Source organism: Parasteatoda tepidariorum, chromosome 2, assembly GCF_043381705.1.
Source record: "Parasteatoda tepidariorum isolate YZ-2023 chromosome 2, CAS_Ptep_4.0, whole genome shotgun sequence".
NCBI classification, from domain to species: domain Eukaryota; kingdom Metazoa; phylum Arthropoda; class Arachnida; order Araneae; family Theridiidae; genus Parasteatoda; species Parasteatoda tepidariorum.
This window is the reverse complement of record NC_092205.1, coordinates 57,830,225-57,850,687: the sequence shown is the minus strand read 5'-3', so window position 1 is coordinate 57,850,687 and position 20,463 is coordinate 57,830,225. Positions and strand designations below refer to the sequence as shown.

The window sequence follows — 20,463 nt, the reverse complement described above, 5'->3', positions numbered from 1 at the left end:
ATAATGCTTTCAAGTGCATAGGTCGGATTGTAAGTATGGGGCCCGGAGACGCACTTGAGGGGGCTTCTAAAGAATTAATTATTTGTAATTCCACAAAAAATGTTTAAAAAAAAAACTCCTTACTGATTTTTTTTTATTTATTAACTTGATTAAGAAACATTTTAGAATTTATTATATTATTTCTTTAGAAAGCTATGTATTTTACGTTTAATTTTTTAAATTTTTTTTTTCAATTGACCTAGTATATATCATATTCTAGAAAATTCAAATCGTTGAAGCAATTATAGCATTACTTTCTTGATCCGTAACAGCGTTATAAATAAAATACGTAACAAGAAGCAAGTTGTACACACAAAGATCATTTTGCATTAACACTCCAATATCACTTTTGATTAGAAACCAAAAGTGACCACTCCTAAAACTTAAAATTTTCATATCTTAATAATCCACATTATTTTACGATTAATATAGAAATATTCAACTATGTATTACCTGTTTAAAAACTTCATTGTCTTCAAAAATATACAAATTGGAAATGACCGTCAGCATTTTTCAAGCACTCGAAAACAGGCACAAATCTTGCCAGGACTTACCCATTTCAAATATTTTAGTGTTTACATTAGTTCAAACACTATATTAAAATACTCAAAAAGTAAAAATAATTTTTATGGTGTCGTTACCTGTAGTAATTTAAATAGTGATGTCCTTACATGTTTTTAGCCAGATGTATTTTAACAAGTCCATTAAAATAATTTGTTCATAATGATAAGAATATAAGTAATCACAATAAAACATGTTATAAGGCTATGTTAATTTTTTATTCTTTACGCTTCTCAGTTTAAATGAATATTGAGTACCATGGTTATTTTCAAAGCGAGCCCATCATAGTAGCTGGGGCCTAGAGAGCGATTGCAATTTCAGTCTATAGCCAGTCCGACCCAGCAGCTAGATCTAAATTAAAACAATTTTAAAAAGAAAGAAATAGAGGTAAGAAGGAGAATTTTTATTATAAAATGCTCAAAATTTTTGTGTCACATATGGCTTCATTTGGTAAAATAGTGGGAAGAACAAATAAAAATAGAAGTGAACAAAAAACAATTGAAGGGAAGGGGAACAAAATCAATTTAAAATTTGAAAAGGGGTAATAACTAGTAAATAAACTACTACTTCAATTATAGTCTATAGAACAATTTCAATTATAGTCTGATCACTGAGAGTTTCTTTTTGTTCTTGCTTCCCAATATAATTTGATAATCTCTATGTTATTCTGGAATATTCTTCCTAGTCCTTAGCATGTCAAACGATGACTTGAATTCATAGTGTCTGCTTATCAAATTGGTAGAGAAAATTTTTTTTTAAAATTTACAGCCCTATTATAAAATTAATATAATAAAAAATAAATAATTAACAACATTATAAAACTAAATCTAATGTTTTTAAATTTATAACTCCCTCACGCAAACTGATATATATTTTTTCTTACACTAAATTAAACTCTTTTTTAAAAGTTCAGAATTTTTCATGAAAAGTTTAAAAAAGTTTTTTTATCAATTCGTGAACAGCTTCCAGAAATCACAAATGTATAAATAAAATGGTTAAAAAAGAAAAACTCTTAAAAATTCTCAACTCTGGACAGATAGCTCCAATATTGTTTTCTAAAAGTTTGATCGGGCGAAAATGGGGAACATAGGAGATAATTATGGTCTAATAATTTTGCTACAAAATCTAATGAGTTTCCTGATTAAAAAAATTTCTATTTAGTTTAGTTCACATATTTTAATTACAGATGTGAGTCGCCAAGTCGCCAACAAGAGCAAAAGTTTGAGTTGTGGTAAACTTGATGAACAAAACGGCACGAGCATAGGCGTGTTAAAAAGGAGGAAGTGTTTTTATTGGTTCCTGCCACCTGAAAGGCACGCGCCAACTTTGCAAAGAATCTTCTCCAGACAACAGGTTAGGAAAACAGGTTTCTTGCTGAATCTTGTTTTGGGAACGTTATGGGTTTTACAGAAATTATTACCCTCGGAAAAAGAATAATTTAACTTGAAAATCAAGGGGGAAGAGAGGTTATCTTTTGTGAATTTGATGCCGACGCCCTAAATATCTTCAGGTTCTTTGTATCTGCCCACTGCAATCGTGATGGGGAAAAAAAAATTTGTCAAAAATTAATACAGTGAAACCTGCCAAGTTGACCACCCTTGTAAGTTGGGCACCTGCATAAGTTGACCTCAATTATCAAGAACGGACTTTTTCCAATATTATATAAAGCAGCAAAACCTTTGTAACTTGACCACCTGTCTATCTTGTATGTTGACCACTGAAATAAGTCAATTTTGTCTAGGAGTATTATGAAATTCTATTCTAAAACCCTCATAAGTTGACCAGAAAAAAAAAATTCAGAAAATTTTCTGTCATTTTGGCAATGTATGTTAAAATTTCACTTGTTTGGTGAAATAGTGTAAAAAGCTAATCTAAACCCTTTAGTGAGTTGACCATCAGGGGAAACTGTAAGGGGTAAGCTTTTGACCATTTCTTTCATCCGTTCATTGAAAACAGGTGTGTTAGTTGAAAAGTTTCTCTTCCAGTTGCAATAGTGAGCATTTGAATAAATGAATACTCTGAAATATGCTTTGATCCTTTATTTATGGTCTTTGATCTTTAAGTGTAGTAAATAAATTTTAAAGTGTTCAAATAATTTTATTTTGTTAAAGTTTTCAAATTACATGTTTTTGTGTTCTGATATTTTAAGAAATTATATTTATTAAAGACTTTACATGCATAACTAACGAAATAATTTTTTTCAAAAAAATTAGTTAAATATTAGAATTATATGTATCAAATTGAAGTTCATTCAGGTTTAAACACATTTCTTAAGATATTCATTTGAATATTTTCTGAATCAAGTAAAAAAAAAAATTAAGTATATAGCAACATGGAAACGAAAAAGTAAACAATGACCCACCCCCTCTATAAGTTAACCACTTGTCTAAGTTGACCACTAAAACAATGCACCACAAGTGGTCAACTTACACAAGTTTTACTGTACTTACCTTTTAACATTGGACTTGTATAAAAAATATCTTGAAAATAAATTTTGATTTATAAATGATTAAAAAGTAAAATTGTATACAGCTTAAACTTATGACATTACACTCGCTATGGTTGCACTATGTACATTGAAAAGTATACTTTAAATTACTTATGGAGGTAAAAGAGAATTGGCTATGGTTGCACTATGTACATTGAAAAGTATACTTTAAATTACTTATGGAGGTAAAAGAGAATTGGCTATGGTTGCACTATGTACATTGAAAAGTATACTTTAAATTACTTATGGAGGTAAAAGAGAATTGGCTATGGTTGCACTATGTACATTGAAAAGTATACTTTAAATTACTTATGGAGGTAAAAGAGAATTGGCTATGGTTGCACTATGTACATTGAAAAGTATACTTTAAATTACTTATGGAGGTAAAAGAGAATTGGCTATGGTTGCACTATGTACATTGAAAAGTATACTTTAAATTACTTATGGAGGTAAAAGAGAATTGGCTATGGTTGCACTATGTACATTGAAAAGTATACTTTAAATTACTTATGGAGGTAAAAGAGAATTGGCTATGGTTGCACTATGTACATTGAAAAGTATACTTTAAATTACTTATGGAGGTAAAAGAGAATTGGCTGTGAAAAGTTTTTCCCGTGGTATAGTGTCCTCTTCTTAAAGTAACCCACATGCTAAATACTGCATCGATTAATTTTCATAACAGCATGCTCCTGAAACATTTTTCTAAAAATGTTCAAAATTTCATATTTTTTTCATTCACTAGTTTTTTGTTTTGTTTATGTAAGTAAGAAGAGCGGAAGACGAAATTTTTTTTTTGAAATACCGACGGAGTTGATTATTGCCGCTGCAGTAGCTTAGAGAAATACATTTAAAAAAATGGTATTTCTGAATAAACAATATTTTATGCTGAAATATTCAAATTGTATATTTATTAAATCTGAAACAAAACAACGTAATATAATAGACGAATAAACAGCTTGCTTCTTCTCTCAGTATCGCTAACAATGACAATGACGGAAGAACATTCAATAAAGGAATTTCAAAACTCTCCCCGTCCACTTTAAAAATAACGTTCGGTCAGCTCAAGTGTTGCATTTTCTAGGAAAAGTTCGGAGGAAGAGAAAGACAAAGAGAATCCCCTGCCATGCAACTGGAAGAAAAACGAGGGGTCTGATTAGAATCCCAGGAAGTGAAACAAAATGAGAAAAGCAAAAGAAACATCCAGCAATGAAGGCGAAAGGGTCGTGCCGAAAATGCAGAACGAATTCTGCACTGTAAACAGAAATGCTATGTGTCTGTGATGAATGGCACCCCTTCCTTTTCGGATGCAATTCCAAGGAAACAGATTTCCAATTCTCGTGTTAAACTATTGTGAGAAAATAAGTGGAAAAGAAAGTAAAACTATGGGTATTTTTTAAGTTATTAAGCACATTTTTTTTCTCTTTTTTTAAAAAAAAACTGGCTAACTTCAAGCGAATAGAAAAATTCTCATGAGAATAAAAAGCTGCATAGTTTAATTTGCTTGCATCCTATTTCGAGTAAAACATTGTTTTTTGGTTAGTTTTTCATTTCGGGGGGGGGGGGCGAGGATAGTCCATCAGACTTGCTCCTTGTTTAGAGTCTTGTTGGCCCTCCTACGAAGTCCCGATTGTGCTTAAATCTTTCTTACTTGCTATCTGTAAGATTCGCGGTTGTCTCGGGAGATAGAGCATTCGCTTCTGAAGGAGGTGGCTCAGGTTCGAAACCCAGAGGTGGCTAATTGATACGAACTCTGCTCCCGGCTCACATCGACCACAGTGATGACGTAAAATATCCTCAGTGGTAGACGGATCATGGATTAGAATCGCCTTTCAGCGGTCTAACCGTGGTAGGTTCTCGTGGTTTTCCTCTTCCTGAACCGCAAATGTTGGGTTAGTTCCATTAAAAAGCTAACAGGATTACGGAGTTGTATAGTCATGAGCTCAGAATTGGGTCGCTGGTTTAACGCCAGGTTATAAAATAAAGTACTGAGGGATATTTCAAATTCACTTAATCAACTCTCGTTCCTCGAATAATATACGTAGTTAGTTGTACACTGTTCAGAAATATGTAAAGCATTGTTTCAAATAAATATGTTCTGTTGCATCATGTGTCATATTTCTTAATTTTAGTTTACAACCCTGTCAACAACAAAGAAGAGAAAATTTTTCGAAGGAAGACCTTGGAAGGAAAGGGACATGAAGCTTCGAAAAACTATTGAAGTTATGTATCTCTATTATGGTATAGTATTATCATTTTTAAATAATTGCAACAAAAAAAGAAATATAGCATTTAAATTTCAAAAACCGTCTAATATTAACCCTGTGTCGGAATTAGAAGAAACGGGACACTAAGAATTATCATAATTCAGTTTATTATTTTTGAAATAAAAATTATATTAGTCATAACTACATTTTAACTGATATTTACTTTTGAAAAATATGTATATAAGCTTGCCGTATGCGTCCAAAATGAAGATTTATTTTCAATAACGCTAAGAAATTATGTAAAATGAATTAAATCAATTATATAATATTTAACAAATTTACAGAGTAAAATCATTTTCTTATTACACGTAAGTATCACATATTACTCTATAATTTTGAAATCTTTTATTTGTTGTACTGAGTACAAAATAAGGAAAACCAAGTTTCAAGAAAATAACAATCCCAAAGCAGCCTCTATGGTCTGCAATTTATTTATTTCCTTTTTTCACCCTCCCTCAAAAAAGGGACCAGGAGATGAAATTTGTATGGACCGCTGACAGCGAAGTGTCAGTCTGCTAGCTGAATACAATGCATTTCCATTTACCTGCGCGCGCCGAATTGCGAACATGACGTTTTGTAGGCTGTTATCTACTGTAATCTCGAAGACTGTAAACCTGTCAGTTTTGATCTGACCAAGCAGAAAACAGCAATCAAAGCTACCCCCTGACATCCAAAGCTCAGACATTCCTTAAAAAATAGGACTTTCCTTCTTTAAAATAATAATTTAATGGTGCTACAGAATAGAATTTTTTCAGTTGCTGTTTATTATTTTTCTGAAAGACTAAAATGCCCATGAAGTGCATTGGATTGGATAAATTAGCTTTATTTGTGAAAAGAATGATAAACGGGATAAAATTTTATCGTTAGTTCTATTTTTGAAAACATGTATGGCAGCAATGAATGATATTTATAAGATTATATATTTTTATAAAAAAAAGTATTTAAGTTTCAATATGTCTTCTGTAATTATATAAAACGAACAATTTTGCCAATTTTTCGCACCCCGTTTTTTTCTTTTTTTTCGAAAATAAAAGATGAAAAAAAAAACATTAAAAGCTTTGTGTTTATTTGCGCGTTTCTAAAATGATGTAACAACTCTCTTTTCGATAACCGATCACCTCCATAAAATTTAGTGTCACAAGGATCAGCTAATTTAATTCACGAATTCATTGTTGATTGTTAGTTGATTCGATTTTAAACTTGGGAAAATTTCTGATATTTTTTGTTTGTAAATTGTAAGTGCTGCTGTATTATTTGCATATTATTAGAATAGTAAAACGTATTTTAATATTACAAACTTGCAATAATATTAAAAATTTCTAATTGTAGTAATTGTTTTAGAAACAAATTCTTTATCAAAACTACAGCATGTTTTGTAGAAAGAAGTATTATGATGCATTTTACTAAATTCCTAGACACGTCCTTGATAACCCTCAGTTTATTTATCATTGAAAAAAAAAATCTTTTTAGGAAGTGATTTCGAAATGCTAAATAATCATATATTTTGAGATAATAACTATATTAATTTATTTATTATTTAATGAATGAATAAAATAATATTTTATGGCCTTGTCATAAATCTTATATAGATATTTATATTGTTTTCAGAATTCTAGTATCAAATTTTAAAAAAGTATATTTAAAATTCTATTTCTCGAGAGAAATATTCGGCCAATTTTACTCAACTTTTGCATTTTGTAATTTAAAATTACATTCTTTAAAATGGTACAAATATTTGCTAATCTTACACTTCAACATTTTTTTTCAGATATTATTAAGCAAAATAATAAAAAATATTAAGGAAAAATAATAAATGATTGTTAAAAGTTATTTTTGGATGAAATTATCCTTGGTGAACAAATTTTAAAATTGTGTGCAAAAAATGTTCGTTTAGCTTAAAAACTTCTTAAAATATGGCATAATACGCGAAGAGTAAAATTAATATTTAGGCGTTCGTCCGCTCTCCTGATCATACTATGAGGACCATATTTTCCAGATTACGGCAATCGTAAGCCTGGTCGGTAGGGTGCTGGGCCTATATCCAAGAGGTCGTGGGTTCGATTCTCGCCGGCCGAAGACTCCCCGTGTAGTAAATGGTGACTGATGCACGTTAAATCTGTCGAGTCTCAAAGTCCTCCATGTTCCCACAACAAATCAATACCTCTGGGGGTACTGATCCAGGAGTTTCCTTGTCTTCTGGATTGGTTCAAAAATACAAGGCTACGGAATTGAACGTTAGTAGTCGTAAACCCATGAAATTGGGTCGGCTATTCAACGACGGTTATAAAATAAAATAAAATCGTAAGGGTGAGCCGCGATGGCTCAAGGAATAGAGCGTTCTCGTGGTCTTCCTCACCATGTAACGCAAATGCCGGTTAGCTCCAACAGCCTCCACGAAGGCAAATTTCTTCCAATGCTCGATCCAGGAGTTCCCTTGTCTTCTGGATTGGGTTCAAAATTACAAGGCTACGGAGTTGAACATTAGTAGTCTTCAACCCATAGAAATTGGGTCGCTGTTCAACGACGGTTATATGTATTTTTTATCAAATTTTTAACTAACTATCAGTAAAAACATGTTGAGGGGGGGTGATTACGAAACACTGAACGACTGAATCCGTCTAAAAAGAGGTATGCGCCGGCCAGGTGACCGAGCGGTTAGCGTGCCTGACTGCGAAGCCAATGGCTGCGGGTTCGAATCCCGCTCTGGGCATGGATGTTTCTCTTTGTGTTGTCCTCTGTTGCGTGTAATGTGTGAATGTGGCCCGCCCTATGAACGGGTTTGTGGCAGTGAGGCGTGGGTAATGTTGTTCGCCTTCGTGATTTAGGGTCACAGGTGCCCACTGGGTAAAGCTAAGTGAGCAACACTTACGGCATATTCCGAGGAGAAGAACGAGAGTTCAGGTGCCTGCCGTTATTTTTTTTTTTAAAAAAAAAGAGGTATGCAAAGGTAGCAATTTTTTAGTCTTTCGCTATTGACTATGCAGTATTTTTTTTTCTTTTTAAATTCACTTTAAATTTTGTTTTTATCTGTTTGAACAACTAAAAATGACTAAAATTTAAATACCAAACTATTCAAGTAAATAATGATTTATTTTTTTAAAATTTAATCATTGAATGAAATAGCAAAAATGTGAACTACTTAAAATAGCAAAATAGCCTGTGCACTAATTAATTAGCACATTGAAGGTGAGGCCCTCAAATATATCATTAAGTAAGATTGAGTTCTAATACGTCATAATCCGATTATTAGATTAGTTAGATTCAGGGCGTTCCGTCCTATTTATTAATTTATTTGAGCACTGTACATGACTTTTTTTTCTTTTTTTTTCTTCGATTTCTTCATTTAACATATTCGATTTGAGTTATTACTTTATTGACCGGTTTTTATGAACAATTTCAAATTTCCCGAAGTTAGACACAAGTTGATAGTTGAAAAAAAAATCTAACTCTAAATCCATACAGCTAAAAATGTTCCATTAAAAAAAAATCCGCCATGATAGAGTTCATTATAGTACCATTTGTATGATGTTAGCGACTTTTCTTAACTTTTTTTTTCCTTCCCCGAACCTGAAATTCAATATCACGAAGTAAAATTGAACGGACAGGGGGAGGATCGAAAAGTTCAAAAAATGTCTTTCTGATTGACGGTGCTTGTCAGCTTCTTAATCCCGATTTGAAAGAGATTCGTTGTGCTTGCTTCGGACAGAGTATTTTTTTTCTGTCTCTCTTTGGGGAAAGAAGTTTGTTTTTAAGTCTGACTTCGAGCTACATCCCATCCTTTATTACTGTTATTGCTCTTATTTGTGTATTACTTAATATTAGAAATTTATGAAAGTTGACATCGTTACTTAGCTTACGTAATGATAACGAAATCTTAATAATTAATTACCATCAGACAATAACAATCCTTCATTAGATTTGTTTTACTCTAAGAAAAAACAATAGCACAAATATATGCAGTTTTTTTCTTTTTACATCAGCAGTATCATCTTTCGTAGTTCTACTAACTATAAATGCGTAAATTTTTTTAGTATACGCTACATCGAGCCATTTATCTCACTTTAGTTTATCATTGTTGATGAACTTCTTATCCAAGTTGTAGATTTAAAGTAATAAACTTTACTTCCGTTACCATGCAATTTTGAATTCACTTCAGAAGAGAGAAAAACTACCTTGTTAAGTATCAAACGGATTTTTTAAGTAAAACTATCATGCATATACATTTCTATTACATGGGCAGGCAAGAAAATCTCTTATAGTTTTTCCTAAGGCAATGACTCTCACCCAGGGAATGTATTAAGAATACTGTGATTGGTGCAGGCTAGAGACAGTTAAAAATGAAACAGCTATTACCGGAATTCGAACCAGAGTCCGGAGAGAGAGGTCGGATGATTCAGTCTGACTTTTATATTATTTAAAAGAGTTTGTCATTACTGGTGCTAAGGTGATATTGGAATTTCGATATTGAGATTTCTGACTACAAGAAAAATCGATGTCTCACGGTGTATCGGGGATTTTTTCCAAGTTAAATAATTTACATTATTTTTGCTTGGGTTAATAGTATCGTTACTCATAGGAAATTTATCAACACTTACGGTAATATCGTATTCGATAATTATCCTTACAAATTATTATCATGATCTTATTGTTATCGACAAGTGTAGCTATCGATTTTTTTCGCATTTTTGATATTCATCGCGAGACATAATATTCACGTTAAAGCATCAGCATATTATTTAACTATTAAAACTATATTTAGGTATATAAAGCTTAGATCTGGTCAGTATCTGTTACTTTAAGCTGCTGGTAAAACATGCTGAAGCAATCACTTATAGCTCAAGGGTATCCTTTCATCTTATTTTATTTATTTATTGATTTTTCGAGACACTGATTTTTCTGAAGAACAAGTTGAGATATCAACAACAAGCTCAAAGTTAGTTGAACCAATATTTAAAATTACAAATAAAGTTACAAGATAAGAAGAAACATAAATAACCTAAATAACTTTTTTAAACATCATGTAGGACTAAACATTAAATATTTCCAATATTATTTTTTCTATTATACGTATTTATTTGTAAACAGTTTAAAAATGAATCATATCACACCAATGGTATACGCTATCGTTCTATTTTTGGTGTGCAAATGTTTACTTACTTTTTATAGTCGAACCGAACTTGCACAGTTAAGAAAAATTCCGATTGAAACGCCCAGTACAGATGAATGTCTATCTTAATCCCTAAGAAATTGGAAATACAAAAAAGAGAATAACATGTTTTCTTATTTCTAAAAAGCCCTTTCAGAAATAGGCACCCGACCTTCCTAACAGACACACATTACAAGATTACTTTTCTCCTTTTCAGGATTCTGCTACGGAAATGCTCTTAATCCTGTAATATATGAATAAATGTACCCGGTGTCCCCGCGATTTGTTTTGTATTTCTCAGCTACACCCCTCTAACATTCACCCTATGAACAAGTTTTCCAGAAATCGATGCTTTTTCCTTACCCTTTTGGAAAAATTCTGATGTTTTGTATTTTGCCCTTTCCAAAAGAGGATTAAGAACTAACTAAAAATATTGGGAATTGCCACCCAACCCTTCTGGGAGTTAGAAAGTGGTATTTATTTAGCTTTACTCACAATGTATATTATTGACCCATTGACCATAGTGCGACCCCTTCCAATATAAAACCCGAAAAAGAAGTAGTCGAGTGGAAATAAAATTCTATTTTATGCAGATATTTTCATTGTTGGTGAATTATGAGCTTTTTACAGTGGTTGATAGTGGATTATCTTTTAGTTTTGCATAAAAATGAAACCATCGATCAAAAGACTTGAATTATTTTTACTTCGAATTTGTGAAATAGAAATTGTGGAAGAAAATGATTCAGTTGGGGTGTCTCATGTAGGGAAAAAAGAAAGATGGAGCGGAAAAAATATTTTTCCAGATTTTAGTTAGGAAAAAATATTTTTCCAAATTTTATTTTGGTATAATATAATAAATAAAAAAAAAAAACTCCAAATTTCGTTATGGTGCCCCTGAAAGAGCGGCCACAAATCTGCCCTATTAATATCTGAATGACGAGTGTCAAGTAGGCATTGGGGAAAAAAATGGAAAAATATATTGTTAAGTGTCTTATATGACATTTTCTTTTTATTTATTATTTGAGAAAACTATAATCCAGCTAATTAATAATAATTATTGAAGCAGATTTCATGAGTAAATTAAGAAGAAAAATTAAACTTGTAGAGTCTGTATTTTCATAAACAGGACTTGGTAGAATCTGTTTTTTTTTCTAATTGCAAAAAGCAAATATTAAGAATATAAAATTAAAATTATAATTTTTCACTTAGATTTTTTAAAGTCATAAAATACTTAGACCCTCAAAACTATTAGTTATGCTGATTTACTTTTAAATTTATTGAATAAAGAGTAAAGCAATCCATAAGAAGCTATCTCCCACTTGTCTACATAGCGGCGTAAGACGCATAATTAAATATAAGTACAAAAATTGTACTTTTTATTCGTGTGTGTGTGTTTCATATGGCTTTATTAGGAATTCAATCCAGAAAATTTGACAGCTCACTGCATCGCAAAGGACCAGAAAAATAACAAAGAAACAATTCAACAATTTAGGTAAAGCTTTTATACGTACGTTTAAGCTTTTTATATGTACTTATGTAGAAATTGTGGTTTCATAGGAAAAAAAGCATTTAGCGTTTAACATTCCTTACACCTGAATATGCAATATTAAGGTACTTATGAAGATATTGGTTTCACTAAAAATGTATAAATAATATTAAGAAAAAACTGAAATTTTATCATTTTCATTTTAAAAATGAATTTTAGTGACCTAAATTCAGTATTTTTATTTAATGTGGTAGCTAAGAAAAAAATATCCTATTAATTTAAACATATTGTTAATTGTATTGCTACTATTGTATTAATTGTATTGCTACTTTCCTCAATGGAGCTCTTTTATAGCTTCAAGGCTTCAGGTTTTAGAAAATTAACATCACATTTAACGTTCAAAGTACTGATATTATGATTCAACTTTAAACTATTTTCGTTCTTCCGAATATACATAAAGCCGTGAACTTAAATATTATAGTCGTAAAAAAGAGCATTTTTTTGAGTTTTATATTAAGAAATAAACCATAGATTATAATTTTTTTTTCACACCATACTTTTTGCGACATTTTTTTTCTTCAAGTTTCTAGAAACTTCGTTTACCGACTTTGCTCTCATATTTTACTTAATGAATTTGTCATACAATAATTTACATATTCTTCGAGATCTTTTAGTGCGCATTTCAGAAATGGTGTTGGATGAGTTTTTTCATTTTATAACCGGCGTTGATCAGTCAACCCAATTCTGAATTTATGACCATTAAAGTTAAATTCCGTAGCCTTGTAATTTTGAATCCAATCCAGAACACAACGGAAACTTTTGGATCAAGCATTAGGACAAACTAGCCTTCACGGAGGAATGTTTTGATGGTACTAGCATTTGCGTTAAATGGAGAGGAAAACCATGGAAACCTCCCACGGTTAGCCCAACGACGAGGGGTTTCTAATCAGTGATCCGTCTACCATTGATGATATCTTATGATATCACTGTGAACGATGCGAGCCGGGAGCAGAAGTTGTATCAACCAGCTACCGCTGGGTCTCGAGCCTGGGTACTTAATTGGGAGGAGAACGCTCTATCCCCTGAGCCACCTCACTGTTAATCGCTAAGGTCGATCTAAAATTGATGTCGGTGCATGATGCATCATAATTGAAATCATTACGATTAGTATCAGAGATCACCATAAAAATCAAAAAGGGTTGGATGCTTTTCAAAAACAAAAGCCCCTTCAATTTTGATGAAAGGGCACCGATCAGGCTAAAAAATACATTATTACACTTGAATTGAAAATACTAAAATAAATTTAAGAAATAATAATATTTAATACTGACTTAGCCTGAAATTAAATTGCAGTTATAGCAATCTGCTGTTCCTGGTTTCTATTACTAAAAAGAGATGCATCTTTTTCTTATGACAAAAAGAATAATAAAAAAAAAAAGAATAAAAAGACAGTTTTTTTTAACAAAGTGATTGGGGCAGGTTTTTTTCATAAAGGGTAAAGAAGAGTGCATTTATCTCAGTGAAAGGGCATGCGGAGTAGACCACCCTTCTAAAAACAATAAGAGACAACTATGCCAGAGAAATGTTTTATTTTTATTTCACTAAGAAGAACATTCAGGAACTACGTCATAAACAAGATCACTTTGACCTTTATTTATTTATTTTAATCTATTCTTCAACGAGGAATGAACTGTTTCGTCAGCAATAGCCGTCGCTGACGATATGTCCCAAACAGGACCATTTCCCGCAGTAACGATAAAAATATTTGGAGATATTTTTTGTGAAACAGTTTCTCTGCAGTAGCATAACTCATCACCAACAGGATCAATTACTGATATTTGGAGTTATTTCTTTGTGAGCTGAGTAGTTTTGCAGAGGTAGTCTATAAAGATATGTCACCAATAGGATTAATTAATGATATGTGGAGTTATTTCCTTGTGAACTGAGCAGTTTTGTTGGGATAGGCTTCGAAGATATGTCACAAACAGTATCGATTACTGTTATTCAAAGTTATTTCTTTGTGAGCTGAGTAGTTTTGCTGAGGTAATCTCTAAAATATGTCAACAACAGGATCAGTTACTGATATTTGGAGTTATTTCTTTGTGAGCTGAGCAGTTTTGTTGCGATAGGCTTTGAAGAAATGTCACCAACAGCACCAATTACTGATATTTGAAGTATTTCTTTGCGAACTGAGCAGTTTTGCTGTGTTAGTCTTTAAAGATACGTAACAAACAGGACAAATTTTTACTTTACTTAAAGATATTTGGAGCTATTTTTAGTGAGTCTTTTCTCAGAACAGGCTTACTTTCTAAGTTATTTAGGAAGTTCAGAGCTATTCTTTCATGAGCAGTTTCGCTTGCAGTGAAACTGCTCATCAATGAAAAATTCAAAAGAGTTTAACTATTGTTTATCTTCTTTCAGGATTTCCGTATATTGTGTTTTTTCCACATTGTCGGAGCCGCAAATATCGCATCTCACCTTTTCTGTAGAAACTAATTGACTTCATTTGTAGTTTTTAACTAATTCTAATTGAGAATGAGTCTTAAGTGTTTGATAACCTAATTTAGAAAGAAAAAAATAAAGATTCCAAAATTTCTTCGATATTTCTAGAGTAAATTCTTCGCTGTAACCTGCAAGCGACATGAACTACTACAGCAGCATACGCCAGTGACGGGTTTAATATTAGTGAGTAGATGTCGGAATCCCACTGAATTAATTTGAGAAATGCTACGCAGTTGTGACCTCCTTTACCCATTATCGATTGAAATTCACAGCAGTTAAAACTATTCCATCGAAATATAACGCTTTTCTTATATTCCAGATGCATTTTGAAACTTTTCAAATCGATAGAACATCTGCGTAATTTTAAACACTGACACAGCAACAGATATATCAAAAATATCAATGCCAAAATGAACAAATACGGAAAATGTTTGATGTTTAACGTGAACAAAAGAATAGACAAAATAATAGCAGATGCAAGACAAACATATAACCAAATATATCCAAACATATATTCACAGAATTGCAACAAAATGGCAAAAATTGAATTCCTCTGTGTCATCAGTAACAGATCTTCTTCACTGCTGTTGGGAATTATCTTTAAGGAGTTTTGGTTCTTTTCTAATCTCAGTCTCTTGTCTATATCCGACAATTTTTCTTCAATTTTTTTCAAAAAGCAGTTCACATGAATATTAAAATTCCAAGTATCGGAGAATGAATCATATTTTAAGAAAGATGATGCAGTTATTGCAATTATGATGCTTATTACAACAAACAGAATATAGAGAAGGAGTCCCGGTATACAAACAACATAATATTCTTCCCTGATGCTTTCAGTTACACAAAGCACGAGAAAGAATGTTGCCCAAAGGCATGGCAATCGAGAAGGATTGAATTGTGGCAAAATTTGTTTTCTAAGATTGTTGAAGCATTTCAAGACAATTTCAAATTCTTCTGACCATTTGTTATATTGAGATAAGAAATTATCTCTCTTGGATGGGAAAGAATCGACATGTTTAAGGTCTTCAATGAAACATAGAATCAAATAACTCTTATCTATCATCGCCATTTCTTTTTGGGAACAGCTGTTGCCCGAGTGCTTTGTTATTCCACTATAGAATTATAAAACAGAAACAGTAAAAATCCACTTTGCAACTGCAAATTTTTCTCAGCGTATCATACATTGATTTCTGCTTCTGTAAATGTTTTGCAAAGGAGGAACAAATGAGAGGATTTTTAGAGATAACACACTAGGTTGCTGAAATAAAAAAATAAAATAAAAATCCATGTTTTTTTTTTATTAATAAAATTTGCTGAATTTAAAAATATTTGTGTTAGTTCTGTCACTGTTCAGTAAGTTCAGTTAAGATTATTTCTTCTTCAGATTTTTTTAAAGTCATTTTATTTTTACACTGAGCTCATCAATACACATTCTGACACATATTTCACGCATCGGATTTGAGTTTCTCTCCTCGAAAATTTTATCAAGGAAGAAAACACTCCTCTTTAAATCTTATATTAAAATTTTTGCGAAAGATGTTTTGCAACTTAAAAGAGAATAAAATCTAGAAAGTGAGTTTTTCTTGGGAATGGACGTTTGGCTGTGTCCTTTAAAGATTGCAGAGTGAGAAATCTTTTTTTTTTCTTTTCATCTCACCAATGAAGGTAGCAATTGTAATATGAATTTCAAACAACCTGTAATGTTGTGGTAAAAAACAATATTTTATTAACCTTTTTCAGAAATCGTAATCTAATAAACCAGTAAAAAGTGTAGAAAAATTGGAAATAATGAGTTTAAGAATGAGGATAAATGTTCAATCAATATTTCTAGTTGTAGTTTATTCACGTCGCCCTAGAACTGCACAATGGCTATTGGCGACTGTCTGAGGACAATGCTTCTAGAGAGTGTTTACTTTTCATAACATATGTGTTAGTTGTAATATAATCGAAGTTATAAAGTTTCTACAGTTATACAATTACTTACTGTGCAATAATTATTGCGTCATAAAATGGCGATTGTTTTGAGGTTTACTCCTTTATTTAAAATTTCTTTTCTCAGAACCTAATGGAGAAGTAAAATTACTTTTTCTTTTTAGAAAACTCTGCTTTTATTTTTTCTCAATAGATGGGATATCGTAGTTAGTATGTTAGCATTTCATTCATCTAACTGACCAATGAAAACTGGCCGTGTTATACTTATCGCATTGATTTTATTTACTAGCACGGTAATAAGAATATTCATAATCATTGCATTATAAGCTAGATTTTTGTTAATCCTATGTAATACCGTATTGACGCTCCACTAGAGAAATAAAAAAAATATAATCTGGAGCAAATTAGTGCAGTTTATATGGTCAAAAGGGGTGTCAAACGTGTAGGCAGGTTGGTACAACTATTGCAAAATGGTCCGAAAACCATGGAAAGATGTCTGATTGGGCGAATCCAAAGTTATGATTGACAATACTCCGCTGACTGCTTCAGTGACGGATAATTCTATTTCCATGTGATATCATACACTCATAGTCTTCGTTTATTTTTATTAAAAATTAAGGAATTCTAACCGTACCTTTTAAATTACCGTAACAGATTATAATTTCCATTGTCACGAGAGTTAACCAAAAGTTTAGTAACAGAAAAGAAAAGTGTGAAAAAGTTTTAAGGTATAAAAAATTTTTTTTTAAATTTTTTAAAATTAAAATATGCTTAAGTGCAATTATGTTGATACTTACGATTGAGAGTTGGCAATTTTGGATCTAAGACATGTGTTATTCGCAAGCAAGTGGACACGGTTTCATTTGTTTTAAAGAGTTCTAATCAAAGGTTGATTCATTTCGTATGGTTTATTTTGATATTTCTTTAAACAATTATGCATTGATTGTGATAACATTGTTTTTCCCTGATTATAAATGCAGTATCACGTTCTTTTTTTACCATTCTCTTAAAATATAATGCTTTCTGATATGTTTAATTAGATAATTCAAGATATAATTTCTGCTTAACTTTATCTTAGTTTAGTTTTCCATTTACTCCGTAGAGATAAAAATAAAGCAATTTTAATGTGAAAAAACTTGTTATTTGTATCAATAAACTTCAGTATTCAGGGACATTAATTTATTTCATGTGATTTCAAAAGTTCTTGCCCAATATAGGGCCGAATAAAACGAAATACAAATACATTTTTAAATAAAAAGAATTTTTTATCAAATACGTAATGTCCACCATTTTCCTTTACTGTCTCAAAATATTTTCATTAAAATAAGTATTTATTCATCAGTTATATATTTTCACAATATTTTATTACTTCCTTCCATCCAAATAAAATGCAATGTACTTTTCTGCATTAAAAAGCTCTTTTTAAAACCAAATAATTCATTTATCTGCTTTCCATCATTTTTTATAGCTATCTCTTTACCTAATGAAAAACAGCACATTTTTAACGAAAATTGTATTTATTCAGTAAAGTATTGAGAATCATTTTTCACAACTGTCTCACATCCTAATAAAATACAACAAATTTCTATAAAAAAAAAGTTTTTATTTAGAAAAAAAAAAAAAAAAAAATCTAGTCACCAACCGGTGACCGCTTTCCTCCATGACACTCACCTGACTTTTTTCGTTGTAGATTCTATTAGATAAAATTATTATTTTTTGCTATTCTACCTACGAAACATGGCTGTTGAATTTTTTTTTATTAATTTATTCCTTTCAGTTTAGTGCCTAATTTGAAATTGTTTGAAAAGCCGCCAACACAATTTTGAGTTTATGACTACCAAAGTTCAACTCCGTAGCCTTGTTATTTTGAACCAAATCCAGATGACAAGTTTATTCCTGGATCAAGTATTGGGAGACTTTTTGATGGAACTAACCGGCACTTGTGGTACATGGAGAGGAAAACCATGAAAACCTCCCACGGTTAGCTTGACGGCAAGGGGACTCTAACCCATAATTCCTCAACCACTGAGGATACTTTACGTCAGCAATGTGATCTATGCGAACCGGGTGCTGAAATCGTATTGATTCACTGGGATTCGAACCTGGGTCACCGTGGGAGGTGAAAACTCTATCCCCTGAGCCACAACGCCTCTGAAAAATTCAAATGACAACAACTTATTTTCACACCATATAGTAAGCAATTGCAACTTTTATTGGCATCAAGCACAAAAAAAAGAAGAAAAAAAATCCATTTGAAATCTAGGTTTTCTAGAAGGTCAAATAAATGGTCAAAATTTCGGCTAGGGAAAAAAAAAAAAAAAAAAAAAAAAAAAAAAAAAATTCTGTGGTGATATAAATTCTGTTTGTAGCTTTTAGAAAACGGTTGAAACTTGTATTGTCATCCAGCACAAATCTATAATTCAGTTTCGAATATTTTAACTAGTTGGAAAGTGATTGAAGTTTGGATTAACGATAATTTCCATTTGCTTGAAATATCTCAGTAAATTCTATTTGTAGCAGTCAGGAAACGAACGAAACTTGTATTGTCATTTAGTACAAAGCTATAATTCAGTTGGACTAATTGGAAAGCTGTTGCAATTTAAATTATAATTTCCACTTGCTAGAAATATCTCAGTAGTAAATAGAATTCTATTGGTAGCAGTCAGGAAATGATGGAAACTTGTATTGGGATCGAGACAGGGTTCGTAATTTCCAGATTTTTTCCTGATTTTTGATTTTTTGTCTTAATGTTCTTGACTTTTGTGTTTGTTCTGTACATCTCATTCTCTAAGAATACAAACGCGAATTTTAAAACAATCAGTTTTAATAATTAAAATATTTGATTTTTTGATACAAAGTCTTTTTATTTTTAATTAATGATTAAGGTCACAATGAAACTTGTCACATGTATAGCCTCACCAGCAGAACTAATTGTTTCAAAACTTTTGGAAATTCTGTCATGTTATGACAAAAACACTCAATTAGCAATTTTACGTTATAAAATTTTTATAATTACGAATTCAGGGCTGATGCATCTATTTATTATTTTTAAATGCGATGGTAAATCTTGTAGTGAAGAGTTTTATAGTTTCACAATTATTTTTTCGTCTGTTTCTTATGATTTTAATAATGAATTTTCCCATTCAACACTAAAATCGAACGCATCATAAAATTTTTAAATTATGAATTCTGGGACCATCCACTAAATTACTTTTGCATAAAAATGTTAATTATATTCCAGGGTTCGTAGTTCTTCTAATTTTCCTGATAAAAAATATTTTGTTTTATTTGTCCTGATCTTTAGCTTTTTATTTTGCTATTCTTGAATTCAGTATGCGTTCAAAACATCCCATTTTCTAAGAATATAAATGACAATTCTAAGAAATCGGTATGAAAAATTGAAAAATTTATATTTTTGATGCAACACCTTTTTATTTAAATTAATAATAAAAGTAGAAATCGCTAAATTCGATAGTTCCTATTAAGGGACCGTCTACAAACTAAATACAAGATTCAGGCATATCGTCTTACCAACAGGATTCATCGTTTAAAAACTTTTCGCAAATTTTGTCTTTCTATGAAAAAGAAACTAAATTTATAATTTTATCTTATCAAATTTTTAAGGGGATAAATTCAGGGGTCATATGTTTATTTATTATTTTAAGCAGATGCAGTAACAAACCTTGTATAATCGAATTTTGCAGTTAAACAATTACATGGGGAGTAGAAGATATCCAATTTTAAAGGGGGACGAAATTAAAATACGCAGTTATACAACGGTTTTTAAATTTTATACATAAGAAGAAAAAAAATCTTATATAGGGTCATATTGTGTACTATATCTATATAATCTATTTGATTGATGATAAATTATTTTGGTGATAATATAATGATAAATTTAGCTTGTAGAGGTTAGGAATCGATTGAATCTTGCATTCTCATCGGATACAATGTTATCGTGGATATTTGAGTGCTGTAGATCGACGGAAAGTGATCGAAATTCGGATTGAGAGATTCCATCGTTACAGTTACGAAAATAAATTAA

The 20,463-nt window shown here is 31.2% G+C and overlaps 1 protein-coding gene across 1 annotated transcript; it reads right to left on the bottom strand.

Annotated features, from left to right (window-relative positions):
• Positions 1 to 13,556: 13,556 nt before the first annotated feature.
• LOC107455763 (uncharacterized) lies at positions 13,557 to 17,360 on the bottom strand. The gene is made up of 2 exons (XM_016073452.3): positions 17,216 to 17,360; positions 13,557 to 15,744 (listed from the first exon to the last, which is right to left on the bottom strand). The coding sequence occupies exon 2, from the start codon at positions 15,553 to 15,555 to the stop codon at positions 14,548 to 14,550; it is 1,008 nt and encodes a 335-aa protein (XP_015928938.1). The 5' UTR covers positions 15,556 to 15,744; positions 17,216 to 17,360; the 3' UTR covers positions 13,557 to 14,547.
• Positions 17,361 to 20,463: the final 3,103 nt, after the last annotated feature.

Excerpts from the sequence above, each read along its gene's own strand:
- LOC107455763 (XM_016073452.3), bottom strand. The coding sequence starts at position 15,555 with ATGGCGATGATAGATAAGAGTTATTTGATTCTATGTTTCATTGAAGAC.